The 26,001-nt window shown below is 37.2% G+C and overlaps 1 protein-coding gene across 3 annotated transcripts in view; it reads right to left on the bottom strand.

Annotated features, from left to right (window-relative positions):
• The window catches only part of asic2 (acid-sensing (proton-gated) ion channel 2), a 432,822-nt gene that overhangs the window by 46,441 nt on the left and 360,380 nt on the right, over window positions 1-26,001 (bottom strand). For all 3 annotated transcript variants that reach the window (XM_048196722.1, XM_048196731.1, XM_048196715.1), the window contains one exon: window positions 2,529-2,679. In XM_048196722.1, the coding sequence (XP_048052679.1) occupies window positions 2,529-2,679 (151 nt within the window). The remainder of the gene's footprint in view (window positions 1-2,528; window positions 2,680-26,001) is intronic.

Raw genomic sequence — 26,001 nt, 5'->3', positions numbered from 1 at the left:
TTTCAAATGATTATTACTTTTAGGTTGTGTTTCCAACTAGAAATTAATCATTTGTTATGTATTAATTTAGTTTTTTGATTATTCTGATTACCTTACATCTTCAATTATTTCGTTCACTGCAGTCCCGGTATCTCTTTAGAAGAGTCATTTCGGCCGAATTAAATGCTCTTCCCGGACACAAACTCATCAGTTCTGATCTTAAACATTGGATGCAGGGTAAATATCTACCTTTACGTCGGTCGCGCTCTGCTTACTCGTAACAAAAAGCATAGTTTTTATATATTTATGAAAACTGCAACTTATTTAAGGCAGTGATTGTCAGAAATCGAAATGGACTTAATTGATGTGCCCCATGCTCCATCTATTAAACCTTTCGTATGAACAATCCTGAACACAGATTTGAGGTAATACCTTTGCTTTGATCTACTAGAAATAATGAATTAAGAATAATACAGAATAAACCAAATATAACATTTTATTTGTAAAAGTATAAGTAAAAATGTATCATGCCAATTACATTACAGTTAGACAATTAGAAGCCAATTCAGAAATGATAAATGCATAATTACTCGAAGAAATGCATATACACACAGCACCCATCTCTGCATGGGGGTTTCTGGCTACAGAAGATCCCACATGACTGCTTTGCAATTTACCTTATATACAGACCAGAACATAAAAGGTTATAAATATTTACTACACCAACACCTGTTTTGGGGGAAGAGGAGTGGGTTTTCACAAAGGCACCACCCAAAAAGAGGACAGAATTTTCCTTAGTTTTCAATCTTCTTCATAATACCAGTGACTGCTGTGAAATTGAGACCGTTTTACCAATCGCACTGAGACGTTTAAAATGAAAAGGGAAAAACAATAAATACACAAGTTACATTATATGTCTTGAAGAACTTTCAGTGACTTACGTCAGGGGGAAGGGAAGGTGTGTTTGTGTGTGTGTGTGTGTTTGGTTGGGGGGGGGGGGGTGGCATTGTCCTTTTGGGGTAAGGGCAAGGCGTTGTCCTTTACTACTTCTTTGATATCTTTTTCCAGATTAGTTTTATTGCTTTATTGCGGATGCTTGATCTCTGTTTTTGTTTAGCAGGAAAATCAAGTCTTACAGCATTTTTTACCGGTCTCCGAGAGTTGAAGAGTGTTCAATATTGGGTAAAACGCAGTGCTAATCACTGTCATTTTTCCAATCGTCCAATCACAGAGGAGGAGGGGCGGGGCAAATACAGCACCGACCAATCACCACATTCTTCTTGTACAATGTCAACAGATGACAACGACAATAATAATGGAACAAAATTATTTAAAACAAGAGCCAGCGAGAATACTTTACATGTATCGACATTTTTATATTGAAACAGTACAGAAACAAACTATCTGTGAAATGAGATACTAGTAACACTTCTGCGGATATTCCGTATAATAGCAAGCAAAGCCACTCAACTGAAAAAAACCCTGCTGTACTCTCAAGGGCACACAGCTAGGCATTTTCAGCAGAGCGCCTAGCGTTTTCAGCCGGCTAAAAACGCTTTGGTGGACACTCGGCCTAAGAGCAGTGGAGAGCAGTGAGCACATTGGACACCATATAAGGAGAAAAGAGGAGGAGCAAACAAAAATATGCACAAACTTCATTGGTTCTTGTGTACATCATCAATGTGGCAAATTTGTATGTGAGGAAGAGAACGAGAATTCAATATACTGTATCACTTATGGACTCTGCCCAAATAGCTGATCTGACAACAGATGCGTAAAATAGGCCATAGATCAGATCTACAGAATATAGGAATTGTAGAAGATATATCTGGTTATTGTCCATATCCTTCACAGTTATGTGAAGAAAAAGATTTACATATCAGCCCTGAAGCAGCGATAAAGCCGTGGTACAATTCGTGCCATTGCTTTAAAGGCCACTCTTTCAAAACAGCTGATGAAATGTATAGTCATTACGCTCTGATTCTTTTTGTTCATTGTTGGAAAAAGTATGTCGATATTTCTCGGAATAAATTAGAATTCAGCTTCAGCTAAACTTGTAACCTTTCAAATGCTAATGAATCTTTTGCTGGGAATTCTCAATGCCGCTCTCTTAATCCTTAAAGGCTTTCATCTCCTTTGAAATATCGTACACACTACGAGGGAAGCTGTGCTTTCCTTGGGTTTCACAATGCTAATCAAAAAAAGTGAAGTTTTTTGTGTACTACTGTTCTGAGAAGTGTAGATGCATCAGATCAGTTCAACAGGATGCAAGAACCTCTATTTGATAATGAATCCCACTGGATTTGTCTACACCATTACAGCATCACAGCTGTTCTTCAAGGTGTGTGTCTCTGGCAAATATTCACTGTGTCCCTGGGGATGGCATCACACTGAAAGCGCTGACAAAACCTTGTCCTAATCAGACACCTGTAAGACAATCTGAGTTTCTCCTGCGAATGAGGAGAGATGTTTAGCAAGGGAGAGCTCTGGGAAAGCTCAAGTGCACATAGTGTGATCAGGGTTGACTGTGTGTGTGTATGTGTGTGTACCTGTTTCTCCCCACACAGGAAGGTATTCATCTTGCTGGATGTCCAACATGATTTCCAGGCCATTGCCTGTGCCTCCTTTCATTGTGGTCCTCAAAGTCTTCCCCTCTTCGGCAGCGTTAAACATGTAACACTTCCCATAACGTGTAAACACCTGAAAAGAGGGAGAGTGAGAAAAAAATAAAAAAAATAAAATAAATAATTTGATTTCATGCTGTTGATCTGTGTATAAATTCCATTTATTTACTCTAGATACACTAATAATGAAAGCGGGCAGATTTGGCCAGAGAGTATAAAGCATTAATGTGAAGCTTGTATATTTCTTAAACTTTCATTCATAATTTAGTATAAAAAATGTGTATATATTGAGCTGTAAAGCTGTCTGAATCATCCTCCTGAGATGGGAATATTCTCTAGGTGGATGAACTTCTGGTTATAAGACATTGATATAATTCCTGTGGGTGGAGTTTGCAGAATGGATGCTGCTCCACATCAACAGTGGTTTACATATCACATACAATATTCATATCCTGTCCCTCATGTGCCCTCCTGGTATTCCTTGCAGAGATACCAAACAAAACTAAGTGGATTTACTTTTTTAACTGGTCATGATGAGAGTTTAAATATTACAGATGACTATAATTAATATATTGGTTAGTAATTATAAAGGTTTGAGACTGTGTTCAATGAATTTTTTTGTTTTTGTAGCCAAGACTGTAATTTTGAAGTGTTTACTTTTGAAAAAGGTTTGATGGTTGCATATTGAAACATTTTTTGCAGTGCTGCAAATTAAAGGCTTCAATTTTCATATGCCACATATTCTGCCATTAGTATTGTATGTAGCATAATGCGTTTCCCTGTGGTAAATGGCAGTATGCCACAGATGCAGTACAAAGAAATTAGTGTAACACTTTACAATAAGGTCTCATTTATTAACATTAGTTAATGCATTAACTAACATGAATTAACAATGAGCAACACATTTGCTACAGTATTTATGAATCTTTATTAAAGGGATAGTTCACCCAAAAATGAAAATTCTGTCATTAATTACTCACCCTAATGTTGTTCTACACCCGTAAGACCTTCGTTCATCTTCAGAACACAAATTAAGATATTTTTGATCAAATCCGATGGCTCAGTGAGTCCTGCATCACCAGCAATAACACTCTCTTTTCCAATGCCCAGAAAGCTACTAAAAACATATTTAAAATTTAAGTTCATGTGACTACAGTGTTTCAACCTTAATGTTATGAAGTGATGAGAATACTTTTTTTGCTCCAAAAATAACAAAATAGCAACTTTATTCAACAATATAGTGATGGGCGATTTCAAAACACTGCTTCATGAAGCTTCGAAGCTTTACAAATCTTTTGTTTCAAATCAGTGGTTTGGAATGACATGAGGGTGAATAATTATTGACAGAATTTTAATTTTTGGGTGAACTAACCCTTTAATGTTAGAAAATCCAGTTGTTCATTGTTTGTTCATGTTAACTCACAGAGCATTAACTAATGTCAACAAATACAACATTTGAGATTAATAAGGTGTTAGTAAATGTGAAATTAACATTAACTAAGATTAGTAAATGCTGAATTATTGTTAATTCTTAGATCATGTTAACTAAAGTATTTTTAATGTTAACTAATGCAACCTTATTGCAAAGCGTTATTGAAATGAGTTTTTTGACACACAAAGGAAGACATTTTGAAGACTGCTACTCTTTTTCATGTAGTTAAAATGAATGGGTAGCTTTCATACTTTCAAAAGGAAAGTAAAAGTATTATAAAAGTGGTCCAGGCAACTACATTCTTCTGAAGTCATGTGATGATAGCTTTGTGGGAGGGACAGGCTGAAATTTAAATCATTATTGATATAATAATCTGTCCTTCCAGTCAAGAACCAAATGAGACTGACTAATAGCAAATAATGAATCATTCAGAAGGGCTTTGATTTACTGGAAAGACCAGATTCAAAAGATAAAATTCACAAACTGGACATACAATATATTGCCAAAAGTTTTGGGATGTCTGCCTTTACGTGCACATGAACTTTAATGACATCCCATTCTTAAACGGTAGGGTTTAATATGGAGTTGGCTCACCCTTTGCAGCTAAAACAGCCTAAACTCTTCTGGGAAGGCTTTCCACAAGGTTTAGGAGTGTTTATGGGAATTTTTGACCATTCTTCTAGAAGTGCATTTGTGAGGTCAGGCAGTGATGTTGGACGAGAAGCCCTGGCTCACAGTCTCCGCTCTAATTCATTCCAAAGGTGTTCTATCGGGTTGAGGTCAGGACTCTGTGCAGGCCAGTCAAGTTCCTCCACATCAAACTCACTCATCCATGTCTTTATGGACCTTGCTTTGTGCACTGGTGTGCAGTCATGTTGGAACAGGAAGGGGCCATCCTCAAACTGTTCTCACAAAGTTGGGAGCATGAAATTGTCCAAAATATCTTGGTATGCTGAAGCATTAAGAGTTCCTTTCACTGGAACTAAGGGGCCAAGCCCAACCCCTGAAAAACAACCCCACACCATAATCCCCCTCCACCAAACTTTACACTTGGCACAATGCAGTCAGGCAAGTACCGTTCTCCTGGCAACCGCCAAACCCAGACTCGTCCATCGGATTTCCAGACATAGAAGCGTGATTCGTCACTCCAGAGAACACGTCTCCACTGCTCTAGAGTCCAGTGGCGGCGTGTTTTACACCACTGCATCCGATGCTTTGCATTGCACTTGGTGATGTAAGGCTTGGATGCAGCTGCTCGGCCATGGAAACCCATTCCATAAGGCTCTCTACGCACTGTTTTTGAGCTAATCTGAAGGCCACACAAAGTTTGGAGGTCTGTAGCTATTGACTCTGCAGAAAGTTGGCGACTTCTGCGCATTGTGCGCCTCAGCATGCGCTGACCCCGCTCTGTGATTTTACGTGGCCTACCACTTCGTGGCTGAGTTGCTGTTGTTCCCAATTGCTTCCACTTTGTTATCAGTTGACCGTGGAATATTTAGTAGTGAGGACATTTCACGAATGGACTTATTGCACAGGGGGCAACCTATCACGGTCCTACACTTGAATTCACTGAGCTCCTGAAAGCAACCCATTCTTTCACAAAAATTTGTAGAAGCAGTCTGCATTCCTAGGTGCTTCATTTTATATACCTGTGGCCATGGAAGTGATTGGAAAGCATGAATTCAATGATTTGGAGGGGTGTCCAAATACTTTGGCAATATAGTGTACTTCTTTCATGGCCTTGCATGAATGTGTAAAAGGAGAGTTAGGGTAGACGTATATATATATGAAGAAAATCAGCCAAAATTCTGCTCTATTGAAAGACTCTTACTCACACAAAGCTGTGATATGGCTTCAGAAGACTAGATTATTGTGTAGAAGTCATGTGGACTTCTTTCATACTGCTTTAATGCTGCCTTTTAGTCCTTTTGGAAGCTTGAAAGCTTTAGTCCCTATGCATTATAATAGCACAGAAAAGATCGACCAGTACATTATCCTTTTGTGTTCTGCAGAAGAAAGAAACTTTACAGGTTTGAAAGGACATTGTGATTTTTTTAGATGAACCAACCCTTTAACTCTTTAATGGAACTTTCCGTCATTTATGAGACAACGCTTCCCCGCTATTGACAGCATTTTCCAAGTACTGAATCTCCAGATGAAAACACAGGGAAAAACTGAGCAGAAATAATCGATAAAAGAATTGCTTATGCACGTTGTAGTCTTTTCTCGGCTTTTTGTTCAATATATCTATATTGTTTGTTTGTTTAAAAGCAGAGGGTCTGTTCTTTCTTTTGATATATTGCATGTTCAGATATTCATACAACAAAATATTCTGCCTTGAAAGTTTTGTGAAAATTATCAAAAATGCTGGCTATAATCGCTGTTCATCAGACTAACAGACATATGTGAAATGGAGTTTCAGACTTGTTTGTTTGAGGAACATGAGAACATTAGAACTGTGCAGCATCTTTATCTTAAGATATGACTTCTGGCTCAGATTATTAGAGAAAATACTGTGAGTCTGTGAGAACTAGATAACATCTGATTCCAGGATGCAAAGTGAATCTCGCCGTCACCCTTCAGAGCCCTTCCACATTATAGCCCTCAAGGAAAGAGTGATAGAACAACCCCAATGTTCCCCATTCAGCAGACATGGAGGAGAAAAAATGGAGGGCTGGGTGCATTTATATTCATTTGCCAATGAAGGATTTTTACACAGCAGACTGAGCAGAGACAAATACAGCCATTTCAGAGCAATGAGGTGCAAAGAGACCACCACCTTTACAAAACCCAACACTTAAATCCCTTTCTTTCTTTCTTTCTTTCTTTCTTTCTTTCTGCTTTTAGCTAAAATTTGTGATTATTTTGTTTGAGAGATGCTATAATTAAGGCTAGAGATGGTCTATCAGAGCTGCAATTAACTGACTGAAAAACAAGTGTTGAAAGCTTTTGGTCTTCCCTCAAAAACAAGCGTGAAGCTGTTTTGGGAAAGCTGCTTTGACACCGTATCTTGCCAAAGACATTGATGTGGACAATGCTGCCCACCTGATCTGAGATCTGCAAAAGAGCCGCTTCTATCTAGTGTAGGAGCTTGATGGATGGATGAATGATTGAGAAGGTTTCTCTTTACAGCATGTCTGTACACACACAGAGACATTCAAGATAAATCACCATAGCCTGCAGCTGCCAGACCACAGCCCACAAAATCGACATGAATATTCAGTCTCATCCTTCATGCCTGAGCTAGCGCTAGCAGAGATCACCCTTCAGAGATAAAGAGAGAGAGAGAGAGAGAGAGAGAGTTAAGACAGAGGGAAATGAATGCTCAAGACACAGTAGGCCATATAGTCCTCATTTCCTGGACTGACTGACAGCTTCAGTTCTTTTCTTGCTCTCTGTTACAAATTCAATTTAATTTTAACTGACAAGACAAACAGCAGCAAGGATTTCCGCTTAAGACTGCTTGCAGCTTATTAAATAGGGATATAGCACCAGCAACTTAAAGCTGTCTTTCCTCATAAAACCAAAGACATCTCTTTGGAACCAGACCATCCCTTTAGGATTTACCATACAGCTTTGACAATGAGCTAATAATGAAAAATTTAATCCAAATAACTAAAACCTCCATAACAAAAGCCGCAATTTGAAGGTGCCTACTAATCGCTGTCTTGCAAAATGAGGTTTTAGCAGGATTTAGCAGAAGCTAAACAAAATACTTAGCATCTACTAAAATGACATCTACTAAAAATTTCTCACAGAATAATGAGATACAAAGCACACAGTAAACATCACCCTTTAAAATAGTCAATAAGTCATTATGACTGCTGTTGTTTGGAATAAAGGTGTACTGTCATTACCACTTAGCGACTAGCGTTTTAACATTCAGAATCATTGTAAACATGCCAATAGTCATTTGCTATTATTGACCAAGGATGTCTCTCTGAACTAAAAGAAAACCAGCAAAACATTTGTGAAGGCTTAAGAGGTTAGCACACACATTAAATGCTTTCTTAATAGCCTTAAAAACCATTAAACCAATTTAGACAAGTAATGAAACTCAAAAAGATGCCTCTTTTTCCATTTTCTCTCTCCAAAGAAAAGAAACCTTCCATTAGTCCTTAAGTTTGGTGTTTTCATGTCAAGATTAGACAACCTCTGTTACCTCAAGGTCATCAGGTTACTGATAATACAGTACATGTTATTAAACACACTTTCAATTAACTTGCAAGCTCACAACCATGTCGCATTTGTGACATCTTCAGAAGCGCGTATTTGAGATGTGAATGTTTATGTATAAGCGCCTGTGTGAGTAAAATCAAGCTCATTAGCTGGATTGTGCGCTTCTGTGAATAAGAAAAAAGAATTCTCATTAAACATTCAAAGAAAGGAAGCGGTTCGAGTGTTCTAGAACAAAATGGCGTGACCTGGTTTGAGTGATGCACATTGCTTTTAATGACATAGACAGAGGTGCTATTAGCGCAAGCGCTTCTGTGATACGGCTGTAGGCAAGAGAAGCTTGACTGTGGCAGGGCTCTATTGTGCCATCTCTGACAGGTGAATGTGTGCCGGGTCGACTGTAAGAATATGATGAATACATTAAGATAATCATATTTAGGGAAAGCAGTAGGAGATAAAGTACAACTTGATGTTCACAAAAGGTCACGCTGATTTACATCTAGTTGTTTAGCTGCTCTCTCTCTCTCTCGCTCAAGGTCAAGGTTTCGTTTAAGAATATAGATGTATGAATAAATCAGGTTAATCTGAATATTTATGGGGTCCATGATTAGATGCTATTTGGAGTGGTCTTCTCGACTGCTAACTACTGTGTTAACAGTGCACATTATGAATGCTCCCTGTGGAGCTGATCACCTTGTATTTGCACCCTCGATTTTTGTTTTTTATTTTCTGACTGATCATGTAGTATGCAGATTGGCTATATGACTGACAGGATATTTATCACTGAAATTGCAAAAATAAAGACTACCCCAGGGGTCTTAATCCCACAGAGAGAAATGCGGTCTTTTCTGCAAATGTTCACACTAAGTCATCCTCAAATCTGGAGAAGTTTCAACTGGTGTGCCAGGAGCATAATGTTTTTGCCTTTTTCCAACTGAAGACCTGGAAGTGCTCTGCGATGTCTCTGAGTCTTATCAGTCACCGTCCTGGTGTTTTTTATCTCCCTTGTCGCCCGCCACATGGATTATCTTCTTCAAACATGGATGCCATCATTTCCTCATTTCATTCGCAGTCTCCAGGCCCTCCTCCACTCTTTAATTCCACTTTATAGTGTGTGTTTATCTCTAAAGTGGCTTTTATGAAGTGTCTGTTATGTTTCCATAGGATAAAATCTCAGTTTAAGTTATTGCTGTAGATGTTCTAGGACAAGAAAGAGTTAGAAATAAAGAACAATGTAAAAATGATTCTTATATTAAATAAATAAATGACATTATTATTGCAGTTTTCTTTTAACTTAAAGGGATAGTTCACCCAAAAATAAAAATTTTGTCATCACTTACTCACCCTCAATTTTTATGAGTTTCTTTCTTCTGTTGAACACAAAAGAAGATATTTTGAGGAATGTGGGTAACCAGACAGCTGATGGCACCCATTGACTTCCATAGTATTGTTTTTTTCCTACTATAGTCAACGGATACCGTCAACTGTTTGATTACCAACATTCTTTAAAATATCTTCCTTTGTGTTCAACAGAAGAAAGAATCTCATACATGTACTCATAAAAACTGAGGGTGATTATTGGTTATTTTAATTATTATTGGTAAAACATGAAATAAAAACTAAAAAACACTGTAAACAACTTGGAGAAAAATCTCATAGAAAATTTTATTCATCTTAATTATATAAATTGTTTTAAAGTTAATCATAATCTAAATAAGTACTTGTTACAATGATGGCAGATTTCAGTTCATGGCAGCTTGATATTTTAAGTTTGTCAAGGCATTTGCTTAAAATAATTCAGCAAATGAATTCAACTTAACTCAAAAAAAGTTTTGTCTTTATTTTTAAAAAGTTCTACCACACAATTTTTTATTTATGCAGTGAGCAGAGGAGAGCAGAAAAAGTCCATGGCTGTTGAGTAGATCTAGCATTTGAGTGGAAGAGAAGTGAGTCCAGACGCATTACATCCTCATTCTGGACAGCGAGTGCCAGTGCCTTGCGGCTAATGGCATAATGCCAGGATATTTTTGACAGTCTGCCACCCAAACCTGCTCAGCCTCATGATTCCACATGGTCAATCACACCATCACAAAATCAATGACACGCTGACATTTTTATGGCATCATCGTTCACACACAAATTCAACTCAGGAAACGAAAGAGAAAAAAAAAAAAGGTCAAGAAACTCAAAGTTTGCAAGTAGGCCTCCATTAAACTCTCCAAATTTACTTAACCACTTTACCTTTCAGTAAATGGAAAACTTTAAAGGTATAGTTCACAAAAAAAAAAAAAAAAGAATTATGTCATCATACTCACCTTCATGTTGTTCCAAACCTGTATTACATTCTTTCTTCTGTGGAACAATAAAGGATATTTTGAGAAATGTTTTTCGTCCATACAATGGAAGTCACTGAGCACCAAACTGGTTTCCAACATTCTTCAAAGTCACACAGGGTTTAAAAGGACATGAGGGTGAGTAAATGATGACAGAATCTTCATTTTTGTGTGAACTATCCCTTTAAATTGCTGCAGTCATAACACCTCCACAACAACCATCATGTCTAAAGCTGTCAGTTGTTTCATATCTCAAAACACCAGTGAGAAGAAAGTAACTTTCAGCCATCAGTGAAAATTACAGAGAGAAAATATCTCAAAATACCACCTCTTTCTCCCACATAATAGAATAAAAAAGGCTAAGTAGGAAACCTGTTTTCTGATTACCACAGTAATTGTACCAGAGCACTATTTCCACTAATATGATATAAGCAGGTGATACAACACTTATCTCCTCAGACGAATTCCCATTCCGCCCCAGCAGCTCGCCGGAGGATGGAGCAATGATGGGAAAATTTAAATCAGGAGCGTTAAGAACCAGTTAAGCACTTTTATCAAAGCCAAAGAGGACTGAAGCGTTCTGACCATTTTTATTGTGATGTGGTTCTGTTTTGTTCCCCTAAATCGATTTCCGTTCTGCAGTGGATTGTCACAGGATGGAAAAGAGGGGGTATGGGCAGGGTGTTTACCGGCAGTTATGTTTATAAAAATCTGTAGAGTTGCAGGGTGAGCACTTTGCTTCACGGAGCATTAACAGTGATGGGGTGAATAATTCATAATTCATACCACTGACGAAACAGGTACACAGCGGAAACACAAATTCACACAGTCACACGCAGACACGGTCAAAGACAGGTTTAGTTAAACTTCATCATCTTTACATCCAATTAAACAAAGACCATTACTGGACATGCAACATTACCCAATTTAATTTTTATCACCTCTGTCATAAATGTTATTGTAGTTATATGTGCTTGACTAGCACTAATTAAAGGTCTGAGGAGGGAAAGTATGAACAGAGTATTCTAGACAATAAAGCTTAAAACTAGTACAGAAGAAGAAAGTGATAAGTCAACAGAGAAATAATCTTTCAAACATTCATTATTTTTGTTTATTTCTGTGCATCCAGTGTTACTGTCATTTCAGACAGTGTCCGTGTGGATTCATCCATAGATAATTCACTTACTCTCTTCCACTCATTTAATGCCCTCTTCCATTTATTTGCTTATTTGTGGATTTAAGCAACTTAAATGTTTTTTTTTTTTTCTAGTTTTCTTTCCTTTTCCTAGTTCAACTACAGTTCATGCTCAGCTGTGACACCTCAAAAACAGGCTTCATTAAAATATTATAATACTGTGCTCTCAAATGCAGCATAAGATATCACTCAGTAGAGTCATTATGAGTCAGAGACCCTTGCTCTGTTCCAAATCCTTCTGAGCCGCCTACGAAGGCAGTATTTTAGGCTTAACAGGCAGAGACACGAAGACTAGTTCAAAAGGTTGACAGCATAATTATGCCAAAATACCTTTTTTTTTTTTTCAAATTCTAGGTCAGCACTGCATGTTTTCTTCACAGAAGGCAATCCCAGAATGAAGAGCGAGTGAAAAAAATAAATACATGATGCCAGAAAAAATGCTGATTATAAAAATTTTGTGTCAGGTTGTGTTTGATTTTCCCTGTCTGCCTGCTCGTCTGTGTTCCTAGTTACACTGTTAAAAATGTGGCTAAATTCTGGTAACATACTGTTTTTACAGTAATATACCATAGAAAAAAATGCATTCTTTGTCGTTTTCAAAAAGTAGCCTACAGCAATGTACTGTGAATTAACAGCCCTCAAAGTCGACACTCAGAGGCTGTGTTCCAAATCATACCCTCATTCATTATTCACTACATTAGTTTAATACTATAGTCCACTTGACAGAGAGAATAAAAACAAATGAGTGAATTCTGACACTGATGAACACCTGCTGTTAACAAGCAGAATCACTGAATAAAAGAGAAACAAGAACTACAAATGACTTCCAGTCACAGCCTTAGATGAAATCAACTAAAGATAAAAGAAAACATTAAATCTCACAAGATCTCAGCAGAGGATGATTAAACAACTCCAAAAACAGCATTACAGCTTCACAGATTGACTTTATTTCTGCCAGATGTCTACAGAAGTTCTTATTGAGAATTAAGGTTTAGAGGATGATGAATTATTGTGTTTTTGTTTTGGTTTTCCCTGTCTGCCTGAAATATGTTGAAAACAGTCGTACTGCTTAATATTTCTGTGGAAACCATTTTTTTTCTCCCAGGAATATTTGATGAACAGAAAGTTAATAAAATGAAAGCATTTATTTGAAATATAAATCAATATAAATATTTACTGTCACTTTTGATCAGTTCAGTGCAACGTTGCTGAATAAAAGTATCAATTTCTTTGGAGAAAGAAAAAGTACTCACACATACTGAGTATGTGAACATGCAGAATGCTTTTTATATGACGGACAAGAGTTGCTAGATAAATGCTATAGAATTATAATGAAATATATTTCGTGCAACACTGAAAAGTACTGTTTGGTGTGATTATCAATAAACTCTTTCACTCCATATTTGTGTGTGCTGTGTATTTTGTGGTTATTACGCAGAATGCTAACATCAAACTCTACTACAGTATCAATTGTGAGTCAACACATGCAGAACGTTATTTCTGCAGTAGCCATTAAGTTGTTACCTATATAGAGCACTCAAAACATGTCTGAGGCCCTTAAAGGGTGAATGATTATGATTTGACTTTTTTAACTTTAGTTAGTGTATAATGTAGAGCATAAACAACATCTGCAAAGTTACGACACTCAAAGTTCAATGCCATCAATTTTACACCGAACTGCTTCACAAACGAACCCTCGTTTGTGAAGCAGTTCGTCATTGAACTTTGAGTTCAACGCTGGATTTGCACAAAAGATTAACATGATGGCACATGCTAGTCAATGAGTTGAATCAACTCCACAGCAACTACATACATTTGTCTACTAACCATTTTCCAGAGTCTCTCCATCAGTATCCGACTCCGGTTTAAACAATGTAAAAGCTACACACCATTACTGACAATTGTCATTTTGGCTGCATGAGATTCTCCAGCTTTGTTGATGTTAAGCAACCGAAGCTCAAGCTGTTAAAGTTCCGCCCTCTTCAGCTCATTTGCATTTAAAGGGACACACTCAAATAGAGGCAAATTTGACAAGCTATAATAAATGATCTGTGGGGTATTTTGAGCTGAAACTTCACAGACACATCTGGGGACACCAGAGACTTATATTACATCTTGTAAAATGGGCATAATAGGTCCCATTTAAAAGGAAACTGTGCATAGGCAGTAGCCAGTGAAGCAGCTCACTAGGTATTCTGCAGGCATGTAATCATTACAGCAAGAGCCAGTGAAAACGTCCAAACATTACAACCATGACATCCCATACCCTCAATAGAAGATTAATAGCCAATCTTGCATATTTTATTCCACACTCTCCCTCACACACTCTCTCTCTAAGTCTCTTATGGGATATAAAATGGACCATTCTCTGTCACAACACCATCAGCTCCCTCATCTGCCCTTTCTCTACCTGTCTCCATCTTTAAGCGCAAAGGACATTTCAGCCCTGACACCACCCCCTCGGGTACGTTTCTATCCCGACTGTCAGTCACGGAGTCTTGCTGCCGTGGCAACAGGCGATGACCCTGACTTAGGCTCATCAATCACCATGCTTAGCCTGTGGCGTCATTTGTTATCTTAATCAAAGCCTCGCTGATGGGACCAAACTTCCCCTGTACGTGATTGTAAAAAGAAGGTAAACCAGATTTCAAAACTGCAATAATACTGTATTTCACTTTTAGTGTTAAAGAAATTGTGGTAGGCTACATGGTTTTCACAATGAGATGGATAGCCTAATTGTTACAATTCAGATGGGCTACAGGTTATTTTTATAGTATGCCAAAAAGTGTTCGGTACATTTAACCAGTATTTACAGGGTCGTCTTATATTCAGAACAATATGGTAGAAAGAAACTGGAAGTAGCTCCAGTTTGTGAGTTTCTTTTTCTTTTCTTTTTTTCTTTTTTTTAGGCATGATGGAAAACATGACGCTGGATACAAATAAAATATAGGGCAGGCAAACAGGTAAGAGCTTCTCACTTGTCCATACACGCCTAGACTTAAGTCAGAGACTGCATGACGAGAATCAAGACAGAAGAGCTCAGGGATGGAGGGATTTGGGCTTGGCGGTGATGATCCAGGCTGTGGGTGTTAGAAGAAGATGTTGAACGAAAGGAAACGTTAAGCGTGAAAGCCCAAGAGTGTAGCTAACATAAGCAGGCATTTGAAGAGATGCTGCATGCATCTCTGATGAGTTGTTTTAGAGGGTCACTTCAGGTGTTGTTACTAGTCCTCCTTTCCCTCAATTTGCTAACCGTCAGTTACTTCTTTACTGGTGAAACCCACTCCAGCAAAGACCATCCATCACAAGTGCCCTGATCTTCATTAGCTTCTACAGAAGTGTTGCTCAGAGCATACTTATCTGCAATGCAGTGTTTGCTGTGGAAAGTGTTCAGACTAAAAGTGGAAACCCCTAGAGCTGTACTGGATCTGGTCTTCCTCCTGTCTGAAGTTCACACCAACCAGTTTAAAGAAGGAAGGTCAACTACTACCTCTCTTATGGACCTTTTGGCCCGCTGCCCTTCAGGGAGAATCTTCAGAGTTCAGAAACCTCCAACATACTGTACACCCAATGGATGCTTGAAATCTGCCCGAGTGCTTCCTCCCATCACCAATTTGCGAGGTGGTGCACTGACAGTGAATGTTTTTAACCTTCCACAGGGCAAGCGTGTTTCCCCCCAGCAGTACAATAATGACATACTGTGCACTAAACACCACTGGTGCCTTAAGTGGGTTATTTGTAATTGAATAAACTTTAATATTGACCTTCATAAGAAAAGGTCTAGTTGTTCAGTCATATTAAAGAAAAAACTTGATTTGAATAAATCCAGGTAATTTTAATGTTACAAATTGTAAAAGTGAGCATGTGAAGTTTTTTTATAGGAGTTGTTTGTATTGAATCTAACCCTTACAACCCTGACTTCTGGTGGAGAAAGTTGTTGAAAAATATGATAACACTTTACAATAAGACTCAATAGATTAACATTACTTAATACATTATGTATTATGAATAAACTATAACCAGGCATTTAATTACATTACAAACAAACAAACTCGTTCTCCGCTGGTTGTAGAAAGCTGCATTTTAAACCCTGCTTTCAAAAGTTCACATTTTCAGGCTCCCATGTAAACAGCCAAAATGCATAAAAAAGTTTTCTACTTTTAGTTGAAAATGGTGTTGTGGCCCCTCAAACTTTCCTTTTAGTGTTTGAAGTCACTGAAGAAACGGTTTGGTTCCATCTACTCTGCAGACTGACAATGGCAATAGCTTTATAACACCAATGTTACAAAATCTGCAGGTTGAAGACTAGCAGGTGTGATTTTCTTTAACCCCAAGACTATTGTTCACTTTTCTCATCTATTACTATGAAAGGGGATATCACAGTACGCCTCAGATTCTTACAGTCTCCTTAATATTCACTTGTGACGGCCACCTATTGTCATGGTAACTTCGACAAAAGTTTACACATGGCACCTTCTCTTACATATCCTAACCAGACATGATGAAGCTTGGTTTCCCCACCCATCTTATTGGTCCAAATTTTTGTTCTACATAACTGTATAGTAAGCATTAAATCCGATTGGCTGTGATTGGCAGCAGTTCTGCTGGAAAAATCCATGTCTAGTTAATACACGTGTAAAGCTTTGCAGAGAAACTGGTTCAGCTGGAACCCAAACTGGTGGTCTATAAAATGCAGAGCAAAGTGGTTTTTGGGTGGATTGGCTGCTGTGATCCTCAAGGATTTTGTCGAAATCCTCCATGACTTTCGGCACCTGCAGAGCAATTTCACATGCACTTCATGGGTCAGTAAATCAGACTGTTAGTGTCCTGGCCTTTGGCTGCTGGGTTTATACTCTCCACCAGGCAACAGAAGAGGTAGTATTACAAACACACAATTTCAAGAAGGAACGAAATCCAGGAGACTATAGAGACTTGATCTGGAAACATGCCGTAAACCTCTTAATCTTTTTTTTTTCCTTTCTTTCCACTGGCTATATGCACAAGCATGCACAAGCTCATTATGTAAAACCTTCATAAAAATATTCAGAAGTGATTCTCATTTGTAGATTTTCATTCATAAGGTGTACAAAGACATTTTTAAGGGGCGGTTTCCTGGACAGAGATTAAGCCTAGTCCTAGAATAAAATGGCCCTTTAAACCAGGATAACAGAAATCTGCTTTCTCTGTCATGGTTTAAAATAGTCCTAGACTTAGTCTAGTCCAGAGTTTAATAAACTAATTTCCTGGAGGAAGACTAGAGCTACTCCAGGACTAAATTGAGGTTTAAATTAAACCTACTGGGAGGCAGGTTTAACTTCAGATTAACGTTGTGTTTCAAAGAAGACACATGTATTACTTGGATATATATATCGATATTGATATACACTCTGTGTGTGTGTGTGTGTGTGTGTATATATATATATATATATATATATATATATATATATATATATATATATATATATATATATATATAGTTGTTTTTTTGTTGTTGTTGTTTTTTGGTGCTGTTCACTTTATTTAAACAATTTTGATTTAACACATTGTTTTTGGTTCAAATGTGATTGCTTCATGTTAAATTTACTTGAAATGGTTACTAGTACTCACCTGATGTTTTCATTTTGAAATAACATGTTTCAGTCAAGTAAAGTAACCCAATCAAACAGGACTTTCACTTCCCATCATGCTTTGCACCGGGCTGAATTAGTAAATGTTGAAAAAGTGTTATTTTATGCATTTTTTTAGAAAGATGAGAATATGGAGAGACATCTTACTGTTTAATGTTTGTGTTTTTTGGAGATTACCGTTGTGGTGAAGTGTTGAGCTTGTGCTTGGGTTGAGGACCTACTAACAAGAATCGCCTTTTTGTATATAATCAAGCAAGCGCTATGATAGTGCTTTAGATCAAACCAGTATTACACCAATTATCACGTGTTAATGTTTAGTTTGTTGCTATGTAAAGACAAAACAAAAGCATTAATAATCATATGATTATTATATATAATTCATCTTTTTAAATACAATTCATTACAAACAGATTTCCAGGCATTTCCTTTTTTTCACAGCTGATGTATTTTGCTTGCTTTAAAAGAACTGTCTCTTAATAAGCAATGTTATGAATTGCAGTCTTTCTGCTGCCATTGTTTTCCTTGGATTTGCTTCTCAGTTCCATGCAATATTAAGCGTTTCTTGGTTCATTCCATGTTTTACAGGCAACCTCTCTCATGCTAATTCAGATTAGCACAGTTGGTTTTAAATTAATCTAGTTTATTTTAAGTTAGGAACTCCATAGTCTAGGTTTTGGTAATCTGTACTTAATCTGTGTTTCACAAAGCCATTTTTTAAGACAGGATTAACTATTCTAAATTAAGGCCTATCCTGGCTTAATTTAAACCCTGTCCAGGAAACTGCCCCTAAATGTTTAGAAAGACACTAAAACTTTGAAGCAGGACTCTTATTTATCATTAAACTAAATCAGAAAGACCTTTTTAATGGCAAATTTATTAATATAAGAAACTCAGATATTGTAATTAAAGATTAGTTCACTTTCAAATGAAAATTACCCCAAGCTTTATTCACCCTCAAGCCAAATTATACATATTTAAAAAAAAATTCAAGTCTGGCGGAAGCTAGATATGTTACTTCTTAACTTTTTAAATATAGATTTTTTTTTTCTTACACAAATGCATCGCTTCGCTTCAGAAGGCCTTTATTAACCCCCCGGAGCCATGTGGAGTAGGTTTATGATGGATGTGGATAGAGACACTTTCTTCAGCTCATACTCGTTGATCCCGCTCACTGCCATTATAAAGCTTGGATGTGCCAGAATATTTATTAATATTTCTGCAATTGTGTTCATCAGAAAGAAGAAAGTCATATACTGTACTCTGAGGATGGCTTGAGGGTGAGTAAAACTTGGGCTAATTTTAATCTGAAAGTGAACTAATCTTTTAAAGCTTAAGTAGCATCGTGTTTAACTTCGTGTTTTACTTGTTTGTGTATGTTTGTGTGCTGTCACATTTTTTATTACAAACAACAGATTGAAATCGTAATAAAATTAGGTGTTAACTGCACTATACATGTTAAACATATTCAATTCAGTATAAATTAAACCAAATGGACCTTTTGTCACAGTTATGTTCTGTTTCTCTGTCTTGTTTTAGTAGTTTTCATTGTCTGTTTTGACTAGTCATTAATCTGTCATTTTTTTTTTAATTAGTCCTCACCCGTTTCTAGCATCATCCTTGGAATCTAACTACACGGAAACGTGTGACACTTTTGCATACCAATAAGTCAATATTCTCTTAACATCAAAGGTTTCATACACATTCGACATCTCTAAAGTTCTTCATATGCAAAAGCTTTTATGGTTTAGATATTGTCATATGCTGATATTGTGCGTTTCATTGTCTATCAAAACATAAAAATGTGTGCGCACTAGAACCACGCTTTACATATGCATAGCTATGAATACTAATGAGATCATGCTGAAATATTGTGGACAAAATAATTCCATCTCAGTTCTTCATTTACACTTATATTACTACAGAACTGAAACTGATAAATTACAATTTTTCTTAAAGTCAAAGGCATTGCACTTGCCCCCATGGGCTGAGCTGTTTATATGCCCTTGGTTCTGTTCAAGGCCAAGAGACTTACAATAGAGTTACAACACTGTGCAGTCCAGTGCACACACCAGCACACACAAGCCCACAAAGATGCACAGATGATCTATCACACACACAATCACACACCATAAAAGATGAAGGATGAGGGTTATTAGCCAGTGACCTTTCATATTCATTGATGACTTTAGGCACTGAGCTGTGAACTACTTTGGTTAGAAGTGAAATATCGATCAGTGATGCAAATGTTTGTATAGCTTAGTGATAAATTATATAGCAGAGAGTTTGTGACTGTGACTGTGCTTTTGTATGTATATTAATAGCAATGTTTTTGCCGTATCTATCTCATTAATCTACGAAAATGTTATCTGCACTTACAGGATGCTTTAGTCTCCATGGTAATGAGTGTATGATTGGAAAAACAGAGGAGAATTATATACCGCAAATAAATAATAACACAAAAAGAAACAATTTAAGCTGTGAGAGAGCACTGGGTGAAGGAAAAATCTCTGTTGAGACTTATTCAGTATTATTGAAACCATACATCAAAACACAAAAGATATCTAATGAGGAACAATAAATATTAAAACAAAAATGTTTGCCTTGTAAGCAAATATGTTTATCTCCCTAATGCTTTTCTACACATGCCTTGATATTTAAGTGGTTTATTAACGACACTTAGGAGGGCACGAAGCACTTCAGCTGTCTCAGAGTGAAAAGAGATGTTATTTAGTTTGATAAAAAACAAAAACTCTTCTGTTTTTCCATCATTTAACACCCCATTCTCCAGTATTAAGGACAAAGCTATAAATGTTCATTTATTCATCTTGTCCTGGAAAGTGACAGGAAATGACAGGTGATGAATAACTGGTAGATAAAACGGGGGACCTATATACGTAAAACTATTCCATGTCTTTTCCATTTGGTGGCAGCTCTATTCAGAATTAAATTAATAACTTCAGCATCAAGACTCCTGGGAAGAGGATTCCGGAAGCATTGAAAAACTAATTCATGCAATATGAATGTAATGCATCACACAGTCTCTGATAAATGAACACAATCTTGCTTAAAACCATCCAGTCGTGCATTAATTCCCATTGCAATACACATTTATATCTATTTGCGTTCGTGTGCAATATTAATCACAACCACATCCATATTTTCAGATAATATTGCCCCTATATGTTCCCAAGTGAATAAGTTTGAATACAAGCCTCAGAAAAATCTCATTACGTCCATTGTGGAGGCATGGCGATGCGTCTCTGGAGAGATGCATACAAGCACAGATTTAAGAATGTGCTATTCTTCTGTGCAATAATGCGGAGGGGGGAAAACAGTTTTCAGCAATCTCGAGACGACTGTGCCTAGTGCTGTCCTGCGCATTTCGTCTTTAATAAATACAGTCAGTGCATCACTGCACACAGCCCGGGCCTAAATCTCTCTAACACCCGTCCAAGAAAACCTCACTGTGTTCTTTCCCATTACTTTCTCTGCAGAAGAAAGTAAAATGTTATGCAATATACAGTGGGTACGGAAAGTATTCAGACCCCCTTAAATTTTTCACTCTTTGTTATATTGCAGCCATTTGCTAAAATCATTTAAGTTCATTTTTTTCTCCTCATTAATGTACACACAGCACACCATATTGACAGAAAAACACAGAATTGTTGACATTTTTGCAGATTTATTAAAAAAGAAAAAACTGAAATATCACATGGTCCTAAGTATTCAGACCCTTTGCTGTGACACTCATATATTTAACTCAGGTGCTGTCCATTTCTTCTGATCATCCTTGAGATGGTTCTACACCTTCATTTGAGTCCAGCTGTGTTTGATTATACTGACTGGACTTGATTAGGAAAGCCACACACCTGTCTATATAAGACCTTACAGCTCACAGTGCATGTCAGAGCAAATGAGAATCATGAGGTCAAAGGAACTGCCTGAAGAGCTCAGAGACAGAATTGTGGCAAGGCACAGATCTGGCCAAGGTTACAAAAAAAATTCTGCTGCACTTAAGGTTCCTAAGAGCACAGTGGCCTCCATAATCCTTAAATGGAAGACATTTGGGACAACCAGAACCCTTCCTAGAGCTGGCCATCCGGCCAAACTGAGCTATCGGGGGAGAAGAGCCTTGGTATATATAAATTTATACCAAATTTATTTATATATATAATTTATATATATATATATATATATATATATATATATATATATATATATATATATATATATATATATATATATAAATGCTGGTTATTTCTTGCCAGTCACTACTCTCAAATGTTGCACATGATCAGTGTAATTTCAGCTGCACTACTACAGTATGTATCACCCTGACAGTTCGAGAAAGAGGTTCTGATACAATAAACTTTCATACAAGAGTTGGACTGAAAAGAATATTAAAAACTTTCCTTTTTTGTCATGTATTTTTAGTCAGCTGACTCACTGTCACTGTTGTGACGTGCTGAATAGCAGGTTAACTGTAAGTCAAACTTTTCCCATTTCAGCTTTTAAAGCAACTATACAAAAAGTCGAAACACTGACAGGGTGGGAAAAAACAACCCATTAATACTATGTTCTAGTCAGGATTACTGGGAAGATCTTCAAATCCATTTATTGGACAAATTCTTACATCAGCACAATATTAAATACGAATTTCAGATGCAATCACTTACAGAGTGAAAGCAAATTCAAAGTGCTGAGCTGACAGATCAACACTGTGGAGTAAACAAACAAATTGAATAAACAGAACAAACATCAGCTGTTATTTTTGCTATCGCTGATTCATAGGGCAGTTTCGCAGATGGGTTCAATCCTCTCAGATTGATCACCATGAGTTTTCTCAAAGAATCAGGAACATATTTAATGAATGACAGACAGTAATAGAGTGATGGCATAGGCTGTAGGGCTTATGGCACGTGAAAGTAGCCTTTGACGTGATCGACTCTGGTTCGAATCGGCCCTTTGCCAAACTCGCTCTTCTCCTTTTTCCTATCACAAATCAGATCGGAAAGGCATTTATATTTAATAAAAATGAATAAAATATTTGAAAAGTTGAAATAAAGTGCCAAACAAGTGTTTATAATAAAGTATTAATAGAATTGGTAATAGATTTGCTGCTCTCTGATTGGTTGCTGCCAACTGACTGTTGCCCTAATTATTTGCCCTGTGTCTCACCAGGTTGCCCGTTGACGGCAACATTGCCCAGCAACATTGCTCAAAAAGTTGCCCTGTGTATCATCACCTTAAGTTGTGATTGTTGCTAGGTGATATTACATATACAATATATTTGTAATTAATTTTCTGACATTATAAAATTAAAGGTGCTCTAAGTGATCCTGGGTGGAGTAACTTCCTGTTGACGTTCGAAGTGTTGTCAAACAAAACAGAGGCTAGCTAGACCCTCCCTCCTCCTCCTCCTCCTCCCCTCCCCTCCGTGCTTCCTGAAACAGTCATGAAGGCGCATTTAAAATCATTCTTGTCGGTTATTGGCTGGATCATGTTTATTATGTTTCGTGGTCCAGGCTGCACCAGGTTGTTTTTATTGCCATTTTCGGAGCTTGTGGCGACTACTGAGACCGCGTTTTTTTACAGTGTGTTCAGGGGACAGGCAGCTAGCGGATAGTGAGGAGATGTTTGCTGTATGTGACAAAAAATCTTTTGGCCTAAAAACGCGTGACATCACTTAGAGCACCTTTAAGCTACATCATTGTTGATATTAGCAAGAGTGAGTTTCTTGAGCAAATCATCATATTAGATAAATTATATTCTGATTTTCTGAAGGATCATGTGACACTGAAGACTGGAGTAATGATGCTGAAAATTCAGCTTTGACATAACAGGAATAAGTTACTTTTACTGAGCAAGGACACATTCCTATATTAGAATGATTTCTTAAGGATCACGTAACACTGAAGACTGAAGTATACTCTTAATAAAGGTTCCTTATTGGCATATGGTTCCATGAAAAAACTTTAACATCCATGGAACCTTTCCAGTGCACAAAAGTTTCTTAATAATTGAAAAAGTGTAAAATGTTCTTTTTTCTAAGAAAAAAATGGGTATTTTAAGAACTTTTCACTGAAAGGTTTTATGGGGAACCCAAAATGGTTCTTTTATGGCATCACATTGAAAACCCCCTTTTTGGAACCTTTATTTGTAAAAGTGTAATGTCCACAGATATATCCCTCAGTAGCTGTGATATCAATCTAAATCGATCCATTTGAGTATTTGAATGAGAAATTCAACTAAACCAAAACCCAAGACTTTATTTATGCTACTTTAAAAGCATCAGCCTAAAGCAAGCTAGAAAGAGAGAGACAGAATACCCTTTCTGGGAATGATTAGTGCATTGAACAGTGTGCAGTGACACGTGGTGACATATCAAAGAGAGACGGAAAGAAGAGAACATGGCGTCTTGATGCTCTAGCAGCAGGCAGCAGGGTTCTAATTGGTGAGCATATGTTATGATGATGCAGATAAAAGATGCTGAGATTCCCAATCCAAAAAACCTGACGGGAACCATGTGCTTCCCTTCCCATGCCTAGCCGGTGATCAAAAACAGACAAATAGCCACTCTCAGCATTTCTACTGCACCTTAGAGATAATATTAGTTTGAAATTGCAGTGGGAGGAAGAACTAAAAGAAAGGACACTTAAATTTACATGTGCAAAGAAATTGAGCAGAATAAAGAAACTGATGAAACAGCAAGATGTTCTATCTTATTCTGAGATAAACACGCACAAGTGCACACAAACACTTTTCATAAATTCAGCATGACAGGTTTCTTTAAAGGCCAAGGCAATGGATTTGATTCAGTCTAAGGTGGTGAGAAACATTCTGCAAAACTGTATGGTCAAAAGATCAGAGATCAGCTGCCTCCGAACGTGAAAGCATGAAGGGGAACTCATCAGCTCCACAAATTTACCTTTATTTTAAAAGCACTTTGTGACCTTTAACCTAAGTGGGCATAAAGTTTCAACTTCTTTATGATCTGCATATGGCATGTCATCATATCCATACAGTTTTTTCACAGCAGGGAAGTTTCAAATATTGACCTCATTGACATCAATCTTCCATTGCTTAGGGAAAAAAAAATGCTTATCCCCAAACTCATGCCATTGGATGAGCCAGTGTTGTTATGTCTGGGCCAGAACCATATTTCAATCTGGTGCCACTAGTGAAAATTACACACTTAACCTGTCAACCTTCACTGGTGGCTCTACAGTACAACATGCACACACACACACATACACTGGAATAAAGAAAAAAACTCTTCAAGAGGAAGACTGACCCGAACAGAGACTTTTGTGATTATAAAGTGCTTTGGAGTGTCTAGAGTGGAAAGACCTTTAATTGATACCTCTTGTTACAAAGACCAGCCACATTTGTAGTGTCACAGCCTCAGATGGAGAGGAAAATACTCTTGACTGTTTTTTGCCCTTGACGCTGCCCTATTTCCTCTCTTCACTCCTGACTCACCATAACTCCTTCTTTTCTTTCATTGGTGGTTTTTCTCTGCTGTTTAACTTTATTTCTCTCATGTATTCTCAATTTTATTTCAAATTGCTGTCTGTGTGAAATCATGCTGTTTTCATGGTCTGAATGGGCTGGCGAAGGAGCTTTGCATTGTGAAATATACTACGAATATGAAAAGACAAAGCAAAATCCCGTTTACCATGATACGCCCCTTTAATTTGGCTAAAATCCTTTTTTTAAAGTGAATAATCCAACGCAATCTCACAGCAATTCGTAAGTGTTTTACGAGGTGGCTAATTTGTACGAATTCGTACAACTCGTACGTTTTCATATGAATTTATTTAGACCTGGGGTTGTCCTGGTGACTTTTTTTGAAAATTTGTACGAAATTGTATGATTCAAATCGTACAAATTCATATGAATTAGCCACCTCATAAAATACTTACAAATTACCATGAGATCGGGTTGGAATTATCTACTGTCTATCCTCCAAGATTTCTTTCTAACAGCATAATGCATTTCACTGTTGTCTTTGTGTTGTGCTATTGAGCTGAATTATCTAATTGCTACACATTATTCTGCACCCAGTTGCGTTATATGTACAGAATAGCAGAATGCTTTTATTTCAAACACGGAGTATAGTGCATTCTCTCTCCTCTCACTGTGGAATATATCTTTTCTGTGATGCCTCAGGCCTTTCTCTGTGTTTGAATTGCATTTTGTTCTTCCTGCTGGGGTATTTGTAACTCTAACATATTGTATGCATTATAAAGAAGTCTGTTTTGGTCAGAAAGAAATGTAAATGTAAATGTCTTGAAAAGAAAAAGTCCAGGCATGAAAAATTTAACAACATGACATGAACTTGCTTAAGCAAAAGGGTTTTCTCTGTGGATGGAAGTGTTAGCTAATTGAAACTTCACAGAATCCATGGGGGGAAATACAATTTAGTGTAACAGCAAACAAGCAGACAGACACGTGGGGTTAGATTAATCTATTCTCATGTCTTTAATTACAAGGGTGGAATGATGATCAGCAGGTGTTTTACAAAGAAAGGCAGGAAGTAAACAAGTCTCTATAGAGTTATACAGAGATTATAATGAATATTATGATTAGGCTGAGGAAGCTATCATTTCATTACTGCTTGTACGAATGATAC

Source organism: Megalobrama amblycephala, linkage group LG1, assembly GCF_018812025.1.
Source record: "Megalobrama amblycephala isolate DHTTF-2021 linkage group LG1, ASM1881202v1, whole genome shotgun sequence".
NCBI classification, from domain to species: domain Eukaryota; kingdom Metazoa; phylum Chordata; class Actinopteri; order Cypriniformes; family Xenocyprididae; genus Megalobrama; species Megalobrama amblycephala.
Note: the sequence above shows the minus strand (reverse complement) of the source record. Positions and strands in the feature narration are given on the sequence as shown.